General features: G+C 44.4%; 1 protein-coding gene and 1 long non-coding RNA gene across 3 annotated transcripts in view; one reads left to right on the plus strand and one right to left on the minus strand.

Annotated features, from left to right (window-relative positions):
- Positions 1-254: 254 nt before the first annotated feature.
- LOC307209020 overlaps positions 255-18,166 on the plus strand; it is a 111,778-nt gene continuing 93,866 nt past the window's right edge. The window contains exon 1 of the long non-coding RNA XR_013835290.1: positions 255-356. This is a non-coding gene — a long non-coding RNA (uncharacterized lncRNA). The remainder of the gene's footprint in view (positions 357-18,166) is intronic.
- The window catches only part of LOC307207842 (potassium channel, subfamily K, member 16-like), a 57,564-nt gene continuing 41,218 nt past the window's right edge, over positions 1,821-18,166 (minus strand). Inside the window, exons 1-6 of one of the 2 annotated variants that reach the window (XM_079962045.1) lie at positions 17,979-18,127; positions 16,089-16,289; positions 12,311-12,434; positions 10,207-10,370; positions 9,026-9,188; positions 1,821-2,086 (exon numbers count right to left, since the gene is read on the minus strand). In XM_079962045.1, the coding sequence (XP_079818171.1) occupies positions 1,926-2,086; positions 9,026-9,188; positions 10,207-10,370; positions 12,311-12,434; positions 16,089-16,283 (807 nt within the window). In that variant the 5' untranslated portion in view covers positions 16,284-16,289; positions 17,979-18,127 and the 3' untranslated portion in view covers positions 1,821-1,925. Of the gene's footprint in view, positions 2,087-9,025; positions 9,189-10,206; positions 10,371-12,310; positions 12,435-16,088; positions 16,290-17,978; positions 18,128-18,166 lie in introns of those variants that run through there. The other variant, XM_079962046.1, reaches the window with a different exon arrangement.

Consider the following 18,166-nt stretch of genomic DNA (forward strand, 5'->3'; position numbering starts at 1 on the left):
CGAACCGCGCACGCAGGTTGTATTTTGCTTATGTTGCGAACAGGACTCCGGAACGGATCCCGTTCTCAGCCAGAGGTACCACTGCATAGAAATTACATTGAGTGCCACTTTCAAATAAAAGTCCAACTTTGAGAAGCCTTTATCTCCTGGCCATGCTAGGCACATCACAAGGGGGGGGATGTGAGATTGTCCGCATTTTATTAAATTGTCTTTATTTGGGGCATCTTCTGTTTCTGCACAAAGCATGTGTTGCTGCCACCTGTGCACATATATGCGCCTATCTCCATAGCAAAGCTATATTTAGATTATCTTCTTTATGGTGTGCTTTTTTCTTTGTCTTCTAGTGGAGGCCCGAGGTCTTAAGCATTCAGAATTCCCCACTCATTGTCCTGCAATTCCAGGGGCGGTTATACTTCAGCGGTGACCAACTCCCAGTTTGTGAGCTTGACCTGGCCCCGAGACATTTTTTTTCTGGCCCTTCAGAACCCTCTACTGTTTTTGGCAATGTCGCATATATTTAAATAGTGAGTGAGGCTCAGCGCCCTGATGGGGTGTCCTGGTAGGGGAAAGTTTGAATGCCCATCTATTTTTTGATAAGGAGGGGTGCAGTTACCACCTCCACCTAAGCTGGTCTCCACTGCTATCGTGGGGGGGGGGGGGGGTTGTGTCTCTGTGCATGTCTGCCTGTGTGTGTGTGCACGTAGGCGTTCACACATGTGAGGGTGTGCAGTGCCCACTGGAAGGCAAAGGCCAGTGTGGTCCTCAAGCCAGAAATTCCACCACCCCCTCCCACTTTACATGGGGACCCTTTGTCTGTACTGATGTTGGACGAAAATGCCCCTTAGAATCATGGAATCATAGAATTGCAGAGTTGGAAGGGGTTCCAAGGGTCATCTAGCCCAACCCCCCGCAATGCAGGAATCTCAACTAAAGCATCCAGGACAGATGGCCATCCAACCTCTGCTGAAAAACCTTCAAGGAAGGAAAGTCCACCACCTTCCGAGGGAGCCTGTTCCACTGCTGAACAGCTCTGTCAGAAAGTTCTTCCTGATGTTTAGTTCAAATCTCCTTTTTTGTGACTTGAAGCCATTGGTATAAGTTCTCCCTTCCAGATCAGGTGAAAGCAAGCATGCTCCCTCTTCCATGTGACAGCCCTTGAGATACAGTGGTGCCCCGCAAGATGAACGCCTCGCAAGACGGAAAACCCGCTAGACGAAAGGGTTTTCTGTTTTGGAGGCGCTTCGCAAAACGAATTTCCCTATGGGCTTGCTTCGCAAGACGACAATGTCTTGCGAGTTCCTGCGGGGTTTTTTCCCTCCCCCCCCCTTTTCCTAAGCCCTAAGCCGCTTATCAGCTGATCCGCTGATAAGCCGCTTATCAGCTGATCCGCTAAAAGCCGCTAAACCGCTAATAGCGCTAATCCGCTAAGCCGTCAATGGGCTTGCTTCGCAAGACAAAAAAACCGCTATACGAAGAGCCTCACGGAACGGATTAATTTTGTCTTGCGAGGCACCACTGTATTTGAAGATGGCTCTCATATCTCCCCCAATCCCCTCTTTTTCAGATTAAAAATACCCAGCTCCTTCAACCACTCCTCATAAGGCTTGGTTTCCAGACCCTTGATCATCTTGGTTGCTCTCCTCTGCACACATTCCAGTTTTGAGAATCCAAGTAAGACCCTCCCTCCCTCTCTTGGTTGCAGAATACCAGGCTATTTCACAGTTTATTAGGAACTGCATAACCTAAAGAGCGACTAGTGAGTTTTTAAGGAATCAGCAGAATGACACGATGGCATAAAATTATAAAAAGCTCACTTGAAATTCTTGAGTGCAACTCATTTTTATGTCAGTCTCCACCTGAACGAAATGATAAATTCTTCTCCAGTGGACATGTAGCAGACTGACTCCTTTGGGGCGGTGTTATTTTTACCCTTTGCTGTCTTTTTGTGAGCTTGCTTTCGGATCCACAGGTGCCAGGAATGAAGATACCAGTTCAAACAGCACAGCTATCCAGGCCAGACCAATGATGATCCAAATGGCTGAGAGCAGCCGGTAGCCCGGAAAATAGGTTCTGTCCTGCTTCTTCCCTGGAGACAGAGAAAAGCAACAATAATGTGTGAGGAGGTGATTTAAAGGACCTGCCAACTCAGTTTATCCAGACCTCATTAGGTCATGTTCACACCATACGTTTAAAAGACATTTCTACCACTGAATTGTGGGAAGATGAACACAGGAAACTGCCAATGTCCTTATTATTGCCTATTCATGATGGTTTGGGCACATGATGCTGTTTGAGCCTATAAAAGCTTTGGTGTGGTTGCGCTACCACATTCCCAATCAGTGCACATCCTGTAAATTCCTGCATATATATATATATATATATATATATATATGGTAAAGGGACCCCTGACCATTAGGTCCAGTCGTGACCGACTCTGGGGTTGCGGCGCTCATCTCGCTTTATTGGCCAAGGGAGCCGACGTACAGCTTCCGGGTCATGTGGCCAGCATGACTAAGCTGCTTCTGGCGAACCAGAGCAGCACACGGAAACGCTGTTTACCTTCCCGCCGGAGCGGTACCTACAGTGGTGCCTCGCAAGACGAAACTAATCCGTTCCGCGAGTCTCTTTGTCTTGCGGTTTTTTCGTCTTGCGAAGCACGGCTATTAGCGGATTAGCGCTATTAGCGGCTTAGCGGCTAACAGCGGCTTAGCGGCTAAGAATAGGGGGGGGGAGGGAAAAAACTCGCAAGAACTCGCAAGCCCATAGGGAAATTCGTCTTGCGAAGCACCTCAAAAGATGGAAAACTCTTTCGTCTAGCGAGTTTTTCGTCTTGCGAGGCATTCGTCTTGCGGGGCACCACTGTATTTATCTACTTGCACTTTGACGTGCTTTCGAACTGCTAGGTTGGCAGGAGCTGGGACCGAGCAACGGGAGCTCACCCCGTCGCAGGGATTCGAACCGCCGACCTTCTGATCAGCAAGTCCTAGGCTCTGTGGTTTAACCCACGTAATAATAATAATAATAATAATAATAATGTTGTTTTATTATTTGTATCCCACCTCCACTCAGGGAGGCTTCCAGCATATATAAAAACATTATAAAACATAAAGCATTAAGAATCTCCCTATACAGGGCTGCCTTCAGATGTCTTCTAAAGGTTGTGTAGTTCTTTACCTCCTTGACATCTTCCTGGTTCCCTGTAACCTCACTTCTTGCAGTGAGGGACCCATCAGAAGGCCCGCGGAGATGGACCTCAGTGTCCGGGCTGAACAATGGGGGTGGAGTTGCAGTTCCAACCAAGAGAAAGGTGCAAAATCACTGTCCAGTAAAACATATTGAGCATTTTCCTTTCTTTCATGTTTGATGCATCCAGCCCAACCCTCTACAATGCAGGAATCTCAGCTAAAGCATCCATGACAGATGGCTATCCAACCTCTGCTTAAAATACCCCAGGGAAAGATAGTCCACCACCTCTCAAGGGAGTCTATTGCACGGCCGAACCACTCTTACTGTCAGAAATTTTTAATGAATGTTCAGTCAGAATCTCGTTTCTTGTAACCTGAAGCCATTGGTTTGAGTCCTACCATCACGGCCCTTAATATATTTGAAGATGGCTATCATATCTCCTCTCAGTCTCTTCTTTTCCAGGCTAAACATAGTCAGCTCCTTCAACCATTCCTCATAAGGCTTGGTTTCCAGACTCTTGATCATCTTGGCTGCCCTTCTCTGCACATGTTCCAATTTGTCAACAGCCCAGAACTGGACCCAGTATTCCAGATTGTCAGATTGTTCTGACCAAGCAGAATAGAGTGGTACTATTCCTTCTCTTGATCTGGACACTGTACTTCTGTTGATGCAGCCTAGAATACCGTTAGCTTTTTTCCCTACTGCATCACACGGTTGACTCATGTTAAGCTTGTGGTCCACCAAGACCCCTAGATCCTTTTCACATGTACTGTTAGTAAGCCAGGTGTCCCCCATCCTATATTTGTGCAGCTGCTTCTTCCTGACTAAGTGCCGAACCTTACATCTATCCTTATTGATATGCATTTTGTTAGCTTGTGCCCAGTTCTCCAATCTGTTAAGGTCATTTTGAATTGTGATTCTGTCTTCTGTGGCATTAGCTACTCCTCCAAGTTCAGTGTCATCTGTACATTTGAGAAGCATCCTCTCAGTTCATTCAACCAAGCATTTATAAAGATGCTGAACAACAACAGGTCCAGAACAAAACCTGGTGGCACCCTACTTGTCACTTTTTTCCAGGATGTCAAGGAACCATTAATTACTCTTTGGGATAGCTTCTGTAAATCTGGAGCTGTTCCTGGAAAATAGGGATACTTGGAGGGTCTTTACTTGAGAAACTTAAAATATGGTTTGGGTTCCAAATTATAATAATTGCAAGTCATCTTTTGTATGAAACCTGAACTGAGCTTTCATATTCTTCAGTCGAGCAGATTGGTTCCCACTAGTACCTTGAGGCCACAGTGTTGAATTTGCAGTGTCCCGTGCACAGCGGAATGATGAGGAATACGTGCACATACTCTAAATTGCTTTATTTACATTTCAAAGCTGGTAGATTACAGAAAAACATCTTGCCTCTGCCGGAGCAGAGAAAACATCCTCTCTCCTCTGAAACACGGAGAGAAAAACACTGTGTGAACAGTGAAAAACAGGAAACCAGTATACGTCACATCCAGTCTCCTTTCCCGTGAGAAACTCCAACAGCACAGAATGTGGAATGTAAACACCTGTCTCGTGACAAGCACTTCGCTGCACAGTGAAGAGAGCAGAAACCAACATCCTCCCCCTTTCTGTGAACATCACTGGGCAGCGTGTTCGTACAATTTCAGTACAAACCCAACTTCTGCACATAGGTACAGTGTTGATCCCTTGATACAATCTTGGACAATACATCAGCAGGAATTTCATTACCTGGCATATAGGACACCGTTACGAGTCCCTTCTGAATACGTTCCCTAGCATGTTGCATCTTCAATTGCAAGTGCTTCGTGCTTTGCTTACAACCTTCAGAATTCAGCAAAGCCAAACATGCTTTGTTGTCCTGGTAAACCTGGATTGGACATTTGACAGGAATTTTCATGTCTTTGCACAATTGTAACAACCATTCACAATCCTTAAGTGAATAAGATAGTGCATTCAGTTCAGCTTCACAAGTACTTAAGCTAACTGTTGTTTGCTTCTTGCATGACCAATCAAATAGACCCTGATTGTACATATAGCAAACTCCAGACGTGCTTTTCCTGTCTGTAGTGTCACTTCCAAAACTTGCATCTGCAAATATCTCAAGACCACCAGACTTCTGATTGTTAAATCTCAGTCTGTAATGCATAGTGCCTTTCAAATACCGCGCTATGCGTTTCAGAGCTTTCCAATCCTTAACAGTAGGATTGTTGACTTGTCTGCTTAGCAAATTACAGCTAACAGCAATGTCTGGTCTTGAACATCTGGCAATGAAGTTTAGCTTGCCTAGCACACTTCTGTACAGTGTAGTGTCAGAAAATGCTTCTTCAGTGTCATCTACCTGATAACCTGTTGTCATCGGTGTCTACAGGGTTAGCATCCATCAGGTTTAGTTTGCTTAACACATCAGCAATTTTCTGTGACTGGTGTACTAGAATGTTACCAGCTTGATCTCTCTCTATTTCAAGAGATAGGTAGTTGTTTACCTCACCAAGATCTTTCATGTCAAAGTGTTCTTTCAGTTGAGCTAGGGCGTTATTGTACATTGTGACATCTTTCCAAAAGAATAATAAATCATCAACATAAAACAAACAATACAGTTTCTTTTGCCCCTCCTCTTTGACAAATACACATGGATCAGCTTTCCCTTGCTGAAAACCTAGAGAAAACAATACCTCAGTGAGTTTTGTGTGCCAACATCGTGCACTTTGTTTGAGACCATAAAGGGACTTTTTCAGAGCACAAACAAATCCCTGTTTTACCTGTACGCCATCAGGTGGAAGCATATAAAGTGATTCATCGAGAGATCCGTACAGAAAAGCTGTATTCACATCGTGGTGACTAATGTGTAAATTCTCCTCTGCAGCTAGCTTGAGCATAAGCCTAATGCTCTCATACCTTACTGTGGGTGAATAGGTCTCGTGATAGTCTTCACCTGGTACCTGTGCAAAACCTCTGGCTACCAATCTGGCTTTGTGTCTGACTATCTTGCCATTTTGATCAGTCTTCGCTTTGAAGACCCATTTGCTTCCAAGCAGTTTCATTCCTGGAACTACTGGAACAAGTTCCCATGTTTTGTTCCTTTCCAAGGAATCAAGCTCAGCCTTCATGGCATTTAACCATGGCTCAGCTTCCTTTGAATCCAAATCCTGGATTTCTTGGAAACTTGAAGGTTCAAATACCTTCTTGGAGCTTTTAACAGCTGTTACTGCTATCTTAGCAAACTCATGAGCAAATCTCTTTGGAGGTCTGCCTTTTGTGGCTCTCTGTGACCTGCGAATTAGCCGTAGGTCTTCAACACTCTCCTCTTCCTTCTTAGGAGAAAAGTGACCTATTGTGAACAATGGTTCCTCCAATTCTTGATCAGAACTTTCAGAGGGTCGCATAGAGGCTTTCGCACTCTTGAAATCCTCTGAATCACCCGATTCAGTTTCAGACTCAGAATCAGAACCTTCATCAGTGGGTGTGGGTTGTTGCGGTTGCTTTTGACTATCCTCAGTCTCATCACTTACATCAGGATAACATTGGAAAATTCCCACATTCTCCCCCCACTTGGCACTGTACTCAACACTTCTTGTGAGCTTAATTGTCTTAGAGTCAGTCATCATTATTCTGTAAGAACCTTTCTCATAACCTAGAAAGATACCATGCAAACCACGCTTGTCTAACTTGGAGTTTTGTGGTGAGTGAACCCACATGTCAGAACCAAAAATTCTCATGTGTTTGATGTATGGCTTCTTGCCAAACATCTTCTCATAGGGGGTACAACCAATCGCTGAAGATAACCTGCGATTATAACTGTAAGTGAAACATGAGAGAGCTTCGGCCCAATAACTCTCTGGAAGATTTGCATCATGTAGCAAGGTTTTTAACCCTTGAAGCAATGTCTGATTTGCTCGTTCCGCAAGTCCATTCTGCCATGGCGAGCGAGGACTAGACAAATCGTGTTGAATTCCTTTCTCAGTCAGAAAAGCTTCAAACTGCTGAGAAGTGAATTCTCCCCTGCGATCACTGAAAAGAATTTTTATCTTCTTACCATGCACATTTTCCAACCAAGCACAGAATTCCTTGAACCTTGGAAAAGCCTCTGATTTCTGCTTGAGATTGTACACATAAATATACCTGGAAAATGCATCAATGAGAACCATGAAGTACCTATTTTCACCTTGTTTGCTGCGCATGCCTTGCACTTCATGTGGTACCTGCAGGGTTTAATAGTCATACCTTCAACCAAGGCAGGCATTTTAGATACTGCCTCAAAATTCAAATGACCAAATTTTCGATGAAAATCGTGAATACATTCTGCATGCAAACTTTTGTTAGAACCTGCAATGCAACAAGTGTCATCCTGCACAACATCATCATAATACAAAACATATAAACGATCAACATATTCAGCATACAATACATAATCATTTTTCTTTGTGATGATGCACCTTTTGTTCTTAAAGGAAACGTCAATTTTCCGCTCATTCAGCTGTCCAACGCTGAGCAGATTATGTTTGGCATCTGGCACATAAAGTACATTCTGTATCGATAAGTCCAAACTGTGAAGAACAACAGTTCCGTAGCCTTTACTGGGGATTGTGTGGTCATCCGCCTGGTGAATCGCACCTTCCTGCGGTGTAAAAGACACGAACAGTCGCTTATCGTTGCACATGTGGTGCGTTGCCGCTGAATCAACAACGAAGAAAGATCTAGACGTCTTCTGGAGTGAAGCGTGAGACCATTGCCTTGGGCTGCGTTGTCCTGGACACTGGACCTCTGCCTTTGCCTCGGCCTTTTCCACGCGATGAGCTTTCGCTGCGCTGCTCTGTTTTGGCCCTGGGATATTTGCATTCCCTCTTCATATGGCCTAGATGTCCACACGAGTAGCATTTCACTGCCTTCAAAGCTTTGGCGCCATCTGGTGGTTCCACTGCACTCTGGGATGACGTCTGTGAAGACTCCCCCTTACCCATGCAGCTATCACCCTGGCGGTCTGCTTCATTCTGAATCATGGCAGTATCACAGGCTACTCTGAGCTGAGCATGTGGCTGATTGGCATCAGATTCCCCATTTGCATCAGCCAGCCTTCTGCAGCTAGCCATCATGACTCTGACATTAGCCTTCTGCGTCATCTTTGCTGCTTTAAATCATGCTGCGTCACTGCTGCAGCTGCTTTAGCCCAAAAGCACTTTTAAAAGTTACTTTCGATTTCCCCAGCATAGGAACTTGATCCTTTGATCCTTTGCCTGTGCCCGGCAAACGGACATAAAAGGTCAAAGTCCAGCCATAAAGCCATTAATTAGATGCTGGCAGGCTGCCCGGAGCAGTAGCACATACCTCATCAATCATCTTGACGCGCAGAGATATCGTCCGATCCGTCCCTCTGCCGCTGTTCCAATTTCTGGAGCCCATCCTCAAGATTGATTGCGTTCTTCTGGGCCCATAACCAATTATGTTGAATTTGCAGTGTCCCGTGCACAGCGGAATGATGAGGAATACGTGCACATACTCTAAATTGCTTTATTTACATTTCAAAGCTGGTAGATTACAGAAAAACATCTTGCCTCTGCTGGAGCAGAGAAAACATCCTCTCTCCTCTGAAACACGGAGAGAAAAACACTGTGTGAACAGTGAAAAACAGGAAACCAGTGTACGTCACATCCAGTCTCCTTTCCCGTGAGAAACTCCAACAGCACAGACTGTGGAATGTAAACACCTGTCTCGTGACAAGCACTTCGCTGCACAGTGAAGAGAGCAGAAACCAACACACAGATGACCTAGCTTTATCTCTAAAACCAGTTAAGCTCACAATATGAAAGTATTTTGAAAGCCTTACCAATTAGATAGTCTCCAAAACCAATGGTGCTGAGTGTAATAAATGTAAAATAGATAGCTTCATAATAACTCCAATCCTCCACCCATTGAAAGAGGAATGATGGCAAAATAAGAAACACTATAATTCCCATAGCCACGAACAAGATAAAATATCTTGCTGAATTCTAAAAGATAAAGAAAAAAAGAAAAGAAATAAGGTAGGTTTGATGCAACAGAGCTCAGTTTTCTTGGCTTCTAGCCATGCACAGGGATTTTAGGCTGCATTAACAGATAAATAACAATAATTCCATCCTAGTTAGACTTCATCTGGAGCACAATACCCAGTTCTACATTCACATGCAAGTGCTTGGTTCACATCTATTCACTGGGAACCTACATCCTTTTCTTTTGGATTGCTGTGTAGGTAAGCTACAGTCTAAGAACCTCCTTTTAAATTTCTCCAAGACAGGCTCCAGGAGAGCAGATGGTGGCTGCTTTGCTCCCCCTCTAGCGCTGCCTGGCCACAAACTAAGGCATGGTTTGGCTTAGCATGTTTGTCCAAACTCAGGCTCATTTTTTGTGCCTGCAGACAAACCACAAGCTGTACACAAAAGAGAAACCTTCGTTTTAGAAAGAGGCAAGTATCTAAAAGCCTTGGTCTGTCGTAATCCCACGTTAACTTGGCAAACTTGAGTTTCTAAACCTTGTTGCATACACCCTTGCACCCACGAGCATTTTGGAGAGTTAAGAACAATAAATTCCATGAATTTGAGAAGATATATTTTGCAAATTTATCCCAGAGTCATTTTCACTAAATGCAAACAGCTGTGTTCCAAAAATCTGTGCTTCTTGAAACAAATAATTTGGGGAGTTTCTCTCATTCCTATTTGAAGGCAGAGCTCGAGTTTATCTTCCTCATTTAATTAGAGGGCATAATGCACATGTCTAATTTTTTCTTGTCTTCCTACTATTATAGAAGCAGTTAATTATATATGTATATGTATATGAAATATAATAGATATAAGAAGAGCCCTGATGGAACAGGCAAGGGCCCTTCTAGTTGAGGATTCTGTTCTCATCGAAGCTGACCAGATGCCCACAGGAAACCTGCACACAGGACCCGAGTGCAACAGCAGTCTATGTTGGCCTCAGTCTTGTGACTGCTGGATTAGAAACCATCTCTAGATAAAGTAATTGAATTACCTTGTTTTCTTTCCCATGCACTTTCTCTGCACAGCTTTCGAAGACTCCTGAGACTAAAAAGCCAATATAGTTCAAGCAGAGGAGGCAGAAGGGGATTCCAAAGAGAGCAAAAATAACACAAAAGATCTGACCTTCTTTCGTTTGGGGACAGAGGTTTCCATAGCCTGTTGTAAGATTAAGAAAGGGTTGCAAAGACGTCAGCAACTGTTGATTTGCCAATTACCTTCAGATTTTTCAGTTGTGATACAGTTACTGGATTAAAAATAAATTACAAAATACTTATTTCTTTTGGGATAAATTTATAAATGTATTTGATGATATGTCTTTGGTGATGAAATTGGGCATGCAAGGAGTGTCTTAGATAGAGGAACCACCATTGTGCCCAGATACCCCATAATACCCCTGAAGGTAAGTCTTCAGGGCATCTGCAGTGAGGAGGGAAAAGAGTTCCTCCATTCGTCACCATCAGTTGGCTAGAATCAGTTGCAATTCCCAAGTCCCTAAATTCTTTCAAGAATGCTCTAAGAATATGATTTCTTTCAACTGTGGTGTGACCTGACCTGATCAGTATGCCCAGGTGAGAGCTGGGATGGATAAGGGTTAAACTCTACCTCTGATAGAGGGCTCTGAATCTTTTCTCCCTTATTCCCACCTTCTTTCCTTCCTTGCTTCCTTCTTTGATTTATTTATTTATTTGTTATTTATTGATTGATTTCTCTCTGTGTGTGTTTCTTCTTTTCTTTTACTTTATATCAGTTTGGTTTTTATTGCATTGTATGTTGAAAAGTTTCAATAACTAAGCAGCATACTCCATGCATCTGTAAGGACCAGACTTGAGTTGTTTTCAGCTGAGATCCTATGAAGATTTTGCCAAGCACCAGGAATAATCAGAGAACCAATTAGAAAACTAATAGTATCTACTGATCCAGATTCTCAAGTGGACAGAGTCAAGAAATGAAGCCTCCTGGGATACCTCAAGTTCAAAAGCTGAGAAACAGATAAGCCCTTTTCTTGGGTCTCAGAAGCTGCAGCTTTATGGCCTGAACTCGAAGTGCAGGTTAGTTTATCCCTAGCACACTTGAATCAACAGTTTGTGCTTCACACCAGAAAGCTTACCCAGAGCTTTCCAAACGGTGTGTCGCGACAAGTTACCGTAGTCTGTCAACTGTGGTGTGTACTGTAGGTGTGTCATGCAAACGCTACAGAGGGGTTAGTTTAACCACCAGTTTGCTAGTAAAACTGAATTATTGTGTTACAAATTGATGCATGTATAAAAAGTGTGTCATCAACATGAAAAGTTTTGAAAGCTCTGGATTAAACAGTTCTGGATTAAGCTCTGGATTAAAGGGACGCGGGTGGCGCTGTGGGTTAAACCACAGAGCCTAGGACTTGCTGATCAGAAGGTCGGCGGTTCGAATCCCCGCAACGGGGTGAGCTCCCATTGTTCGGTCCCTGCTCCTGCCAACCTAGCAGTTCGAAAGCACGTCAAAGTGCAAGTAGATAAATAGATACCGCTCCAGCAGGAAGGTAAACGGCGTTTCTGTGCACTGCTCTGGTTCGCCAGAAGCGGCTTAGTCCTGCTGGCCACATGACCCGGAAGCTGTATGCCGGCTCCCTCGGCCAATAAAGCGAGATGAGCACCGCAACCCCAGAGTCGGTCACGACTGGACCTAATGGTCAGGGGTCCCTTTACCTTTACCTTTACCTTTACCTTTACCTTTACCTTTACCTTAATAAGGTAGGTTCTCCCACTCATTCAGTGCATGGTTTTCTGCATCCAGACAAAAAGGGTGTGTGGTTTCTTGTGCATTCGTGTAGCTTACTGGAAAGAAGTTGCAATCCTATGCAAATTTATTGAGGAGCAAGTCCCACTGAATGCATAGGGTTGTGCTGAGAGAGACGGATTTGCATTAGGTTGACCCCAGAAGGGTGGGGAATAAATAACTAATCAGGGAATGGTCTTGTTGGGCATACAATAAATGAACTATTTATTTGGCCAGAAGGGCAAGGCAAAGATGAGATGTGAAGGATGATGAAGGAGCAAAAGCGAGAGCAGTTGAATGCCTATTATATTTGGGGAGAAACCAGAACCAAATGACAGTACCTATTGTGGCTAACATAGTTCCCACGAAGAAGAAAGAATTAGTGAAATCCCAGCTGCTCCTCTGTTTGTCATGAGGATGGGTTCCTACTGGATCTATTCCCATGTGAACAGCTCTTACCAGTCTCTGCAATGGAAGGCAAGACTCAGTTTGAATATTCCAACAATAAGAATAAGCCCCTCCTCTAATTATCACCAGATAAAGGTAAAGGTAAAGGTACCCCTGCCCGTACGGGCCAGTCTTGACAGACTCTGGGGTTGAGCGCCCATCTCACTTAAGAGGCCAGGGGCCAGCGCTGTCCGGAGACACTTCCGGGTCACGTGGCCAGCGTGACATCGCTGCTCTGGCCAGAGCCAGAGCCAGAGCCAGAGCCGCACACGGAAACGCCATTTACCTTCCCGCTGGTAAGCGGTCCCTATTTATCTACTTGCACCCGGAGGTGCTTTCGAACTGCTAGGTTGGCAGGCGCTGGGACCGAGCAGCGGGAGCGCAACCCGCCGCAGGGATTCGAACCGCCGACCTTTCGATCGGCAAGCCCTAGGCGCTGAGGCTTTAACCCACAGCGCCACCTGCGTCCCTTGTCACCAGATACCGCTAACCAAATCTCTATGCATCACCAGATACCGCTAACCAAATCTCTATGCATTCACAAGGGACGTTCTTGTGGATCAGTTCAGTACGTTCTTCCCCCAGGGGCCAACCCAATGCTCATGGGAAGCCCACAAACAGGACTCGAGCACAACAGCCCTCCCCTCACTTGTCACCCCCAGTAACTGATAGGCATAGGGCTGATGCACACTCAACTTTTCCTCCACTCTTACCAGGCAAAGGCCCACACTCCAAGGGGTGCTTGCTGTGGTTTGCACCAAGCTTTCCCAGTGAAAACTGATCTATGTTTGAGTTGTTGAGAGGGATAATAATAATAATAATAATAATAATAATAATAATAATAATTTATTATTTATACCCTGCCCATCTGGCTGGGCCTGCCCAGCCACTCTGGGCGGCTTACATAAAAACCAAAAATACAGTAAAATATCACACGTTAAAAACTTCCCTGAACAGGGCTGCCTTAAGATGTCTTCTGAATGTCAGGTAGTTGTTTATCATTTTGACATCTGCTGGAAGGGCGTTCCACAGGGCGGGCGCCACTACCGAGAAGGCCCTCTGCCTGGTTCCCTGTAGCTTTGCTTCTCGCAGTGAGGGAACCGCCAGAAGGCCCTCGGCGCTGGACCTCAGCGTCCGGGCAGAATGATGGGGGTGGAGACGCTCCTTCAGGTATACTGGACCGAGGCCGTTTAGGGCTTTAAAGGTCAGCACCAACACTTTGAATTGTGCTCAGAAACATACTGGGAGCCAATGTAGGTCTTTCAAGACCGGTGTTATATGGATGCAGCGGTTTCACCCTCAAAGCTTAGTGATAAAGTAGACTCCTTACACAAGACTTGAAAACAGGTCTTGACTGGTCAAGGGCTTTTTTCAGCAGGAACTCTCTGGAACTCAGTTCTGGCACCTCTCAAGTAGGCACCTTTGCCATTATAGGAGAAGGAGGGAGGTGTTCATGGTGAATTCTGGGAACTTCCAATACCTCTTTTCCTAGAAAAATAGCACTGATTGCAACACTATAACAAGCTGTGTTGTTTATATCTCAAGTTCAATACTAAGTGTTTCTCTCCCTTGAACCCAAGAGAGGGTTTAGTCTTCTTGCTGCAAAAACACACTTTTGTAGCAATGCATAAATGTCTTAGCTTCCCTGTCTTCATAAATTCTTCTGGACAAAGTCTGCTTGGAGTATTGGCTCTCCCATATTCTCAGTCAACAAAACAATGGTGAGACTACCCCATCTCCCACCCTCTGGTCTAAGGCACAAAGACACACTTTTCAAGGCAGTTAACCAGACAATGATTGAGCTTTTCTGTGACCTTGAACAGAGTCACCTGTTTTGCAGCTGCTATATGATGTATGTTCTCCTTTCCCCAGTATTATCTTTGCAAAATACGTTTCCCAGCAAATACAGAACAGTCCTACCTTGGTTCGCGGACACCTTGGTACTCGGACATTTTGGCTCCCGAATGCCACAAACCCTGAAGTGAGTGTTCCGGTTTGCGAATGTTTTTCGTAAGCCAAAAGTCTGACGCAGCTTCCATGGCTTCTGATTGAGTTCAGGATGCGCCTGCAGCCAATTGGAAGCCACACCTTTGTTTTCGAACCATTTCGGGAGTCGAATGGACTACCGGAATGGATTAAGTACAATAACCAAGGTTCAACTGTACAAATATTAACAAAAACCCACACTTTATAGCTGAATTGGAAGAAACATAAATTTGGGTTTTCCGTGGCAATGATTCAGCTTTTCTGTGACCTTGATTGGAATCACCTCTTTTGCAGCTGCTACATGACGTATGTTCTCCTTTCCCTAAATTATTCTTTGCAAAATACAGTACAGTACAACAAGTATTATTATTATTATTATTATTATTATTATTATTATTATTATTTGTACCCTGCCCATCCCGGTTTAAAAACCGGGCTCAGGGCAGCTAAAAACAATATAAAACATTGATTAAAATGTGACTTATTAAGAGCATAAAACAGCATAGAATACAACATAAAATGCAGCATCAATATCAATAAAATTCAAAAATTCAGGGGTCATTTTTGGAAAAAGAAAAAAAAAACCCAGTCAGTAGACATCGATTGATCACTAGGGCTAACTGGCCAAGTTGGTCCTACTACAGCCAGCAAGGAGACCAAGGAAGGATTTAAATGTGGGGGTCCCACAAAGGGTTTCTTCATAGAAGAGGAAAGGGACAAGAGAATAGAGGATCAGGCTAATTCAGGAGGAATAGCTCTGTCCTACAGGCCCTGCAGAAGGAGATTAAGTCCTGCAGGACCCTAGTCTCAAGGGACAGAGCATTCCACCATGTTGGAGCCCTCACTGAAAAAGCCCTGGCCCTGGTGGAGGATAGTCTGGCTTTCTTAGGGCCCGGGACCTTTAAGCTATTATTATTCATGGACCTTAGGGTCCTCTGTGGGTAAGTACGAGGGTCCAAGGCTGCATAGGGCTTTAAAGGTCAAAAAACAGCACCTTAAACCTGACCCTATACTCCAACAGGAGCCAGTGCAGCTGGCAGAGCACTGAGTGAATATACTCCCATGGCAAGGACCCCATTCTGCACCCACTGGAGTTTCTGGGACAGTTTCAAGTACATCCCCGCGTAGAGTTACAGTAGTCAAGCCTGGAAGTGACCGTCGCATGGATCACTGTGGCCAGATTGGAGAGGGAAAGGTAAGGGACCAACCACATCATATGGTACAAATACTAACAAAAACTCCTTATAACTGAATCAGAGCAAAAGTAAATTTGGGTTTACAATGGATTGCTGTTAACAAGCTGGTTTTCACGAGGAAAGCCCCAGAGTAACAAAATGGTGCTCAGACAAGGAGCTTTAAATCATGGCCAGGCCTGGAGAGAGTGGAGGAAAGCTCAGTGTGGAGAAGCCCATGCTGCCTCCAACAGTGTTGGCAGAACAGAGCCATAATGGCTAGTAGTCATTCCTTGTCTTATCCTCCAACAATCTGCCTAATCCTCCATGGGGATAAATTTTCACATGCAGAAGGAAGGGTGAGTCCTTATGGCTCTATGCTGGCCACTGATTCTGTCCCCACCTCAGTTCTCACCTCCTAAACTGTATTCCGCCCATATATACTTTTTGACCTCTTAACCTCTGGTGTCCTGCCACGGTCATCCCTTTCAGTCTTCCTGAAGTAATGCCTTACCTGTATGAATACCTCCACCTCTTCTGGGCTGAGAGCGGTGTAGTTCGAAAAAAATTCCTCTTTCATGTGAAAAATTGCTTCTTCTATTCTTTTGTGGTGATCGTTCTCCAGAAGCTCGAAGACGAAGGCACCCATCACCATGTAAGTTATGTAGCCAGCCAGCAGTAGGACGCCCTGTGCCCTGCTCACAAACATGTTGTTCTGTGTAGGAATGAGATCCAAGGAAGAAGTAGACACAAGAACGACTATACAGTGGTGCCTCGCAAGACGAAATTAATCCGTTCCGTGAGGCTCTTCGTATAGCGGTTTTTTCGTCTTGCGAAGCAAGCCCATTGACAGCTTAGCAGATTAGCGCTATTAGCGGTTTAGTGGCTTTTAGCGATCAGCTGTTAAGCGGCTTATCAGCAGATCAGCTGATAAGCGGCTTAGCGCCTTAGGAAAGGGGGGGGGGAAAGGGGAAAAAACCCCGCAGGAACTCGCAAGACATTTTCGTCTTGCGAAGCAAGCCCATAGGGAAATTCGTTTTTGCTAAGCGCCTCCAAAACGGAAAACCCTTTCGTCTAGCGGGTTTTCCATCTTGCGAGGCGTTCGTCTTGTGGGGCACCACTGTAGTTTAGTCAGCAAGTCCATATTTTTCTTGACCCAGACTCAAGCGTACAGCCCCATAGCTGGGCACTCTCCATAGCTGGGCCCAAGCTAACCAGATGAATTTCAGTAGGGACAAATGTACGGTTCTGCACTTAAGCAGGAAGAAGCAGATGCACAAATAGAAGATGGGGGACACATGGCTAAGTAGCAGTACATGTGAAAAGGATCCAGGGGTCTTGGTGGACCACAAGCTGAACATGAGTCAACCGTGTGTTATTAATACCATGAGATTTATCTAAATTAGCATCATTAAACATCAGCAAAATATATCATGAGGTATCAGTGGATATCGACAAATGGCAGTCATTGAACCTGACTCTGTGGGGGAAAGTCAGTGCTCTTAAAATGAACATAATAGCTAGACTAGTTTATATGTTATGAGGAATTCCAATTCACATGCCAAGAAAGGAAGAGGAAGAGATGGATGAATTTGGGTATATTAATGTTAGACCAGCTGATAAACGAAGAGGCTATATTTTATAAATATTCTGTCTTAGGAGACAAATACAGATTGCCTACAAATGCTCAATGGCAATATCTCCAGATAAAATGGTAACAGAAACTATCAACAGAACTGTACGGAATAATCTTACATTTACAGTGCAAAATATCCATTTGAATTATATACCCAGCACATGGAACCTTACAAAAGGACAATATGAGTGGAGTTTCCGTGCCCTTACCATGGCAAAAAGACGGATACTGATGAATTGGAAAAATAAAAATGAGGCTTCCTTCTACCTTGCATTGAAGACAAACTCGCAAAATATGAACAACTTGCATATAAATGCAGACTTGCCATGGATAAATCAAAGGGTATTTAAAACCCATTCTTACAAATACCATAATAGGTTAAAATTAAAAATTAAAAAATAGTCCAGTAGCACCTTAGAGACCAACTAAGTTTGTTCTAGGTATAAACTTTCGTGTGCATGCAGACTTCTTCAGATACACCAGATACACATACTTCAGATACACATCTGAAGAATGTGTATCACACATCTGAAGAATGTTTTGGACATGCAGTTTTAGGAACATTGCATGTCCAACACATTTTCCCTTTCCGGGTTTGGTTTGGTTTTTTTAAGAATTACAGTTGATTGGGAAACATGGAGGGAGAAAACCAGGAGGCTTTGTCAAGGTGGAGCTAGTGTGTTTTCCCACATCCATAACCAGCCCCGGGGTCATTTGGAGGAGGGAATTGAAAAGAGGGGAGAGGTCTTTGCTTAGCTCCTCACTCACCCTGACAGAGTCCTTAGAGTCCAATTCTTAAATTATCCACTTCATCAACTCCCAGTATTTGATGGGAGAGTCTCAGTGGCTTCCTTTTACTGGGTAGCTATTTGGGAGGAGCAGCTTAACCCCCTCCCCCATGGGCTCTATGAGGTCATGAGTACATTACCCTCTTTTACTTACCTGGTCTTCTGTGA

This window comes from Podarcis cretensis, assembly GCF_951804945.1.
Source record: "Podarcis cretensis genome assembly, chromosome: 1".
Lineage (NCBI taxonomy): Eukaryota > Metazoa > Chordata > Lepidosauria > Squamata > Lacertidae > Podarcis > Podarcis cretensis.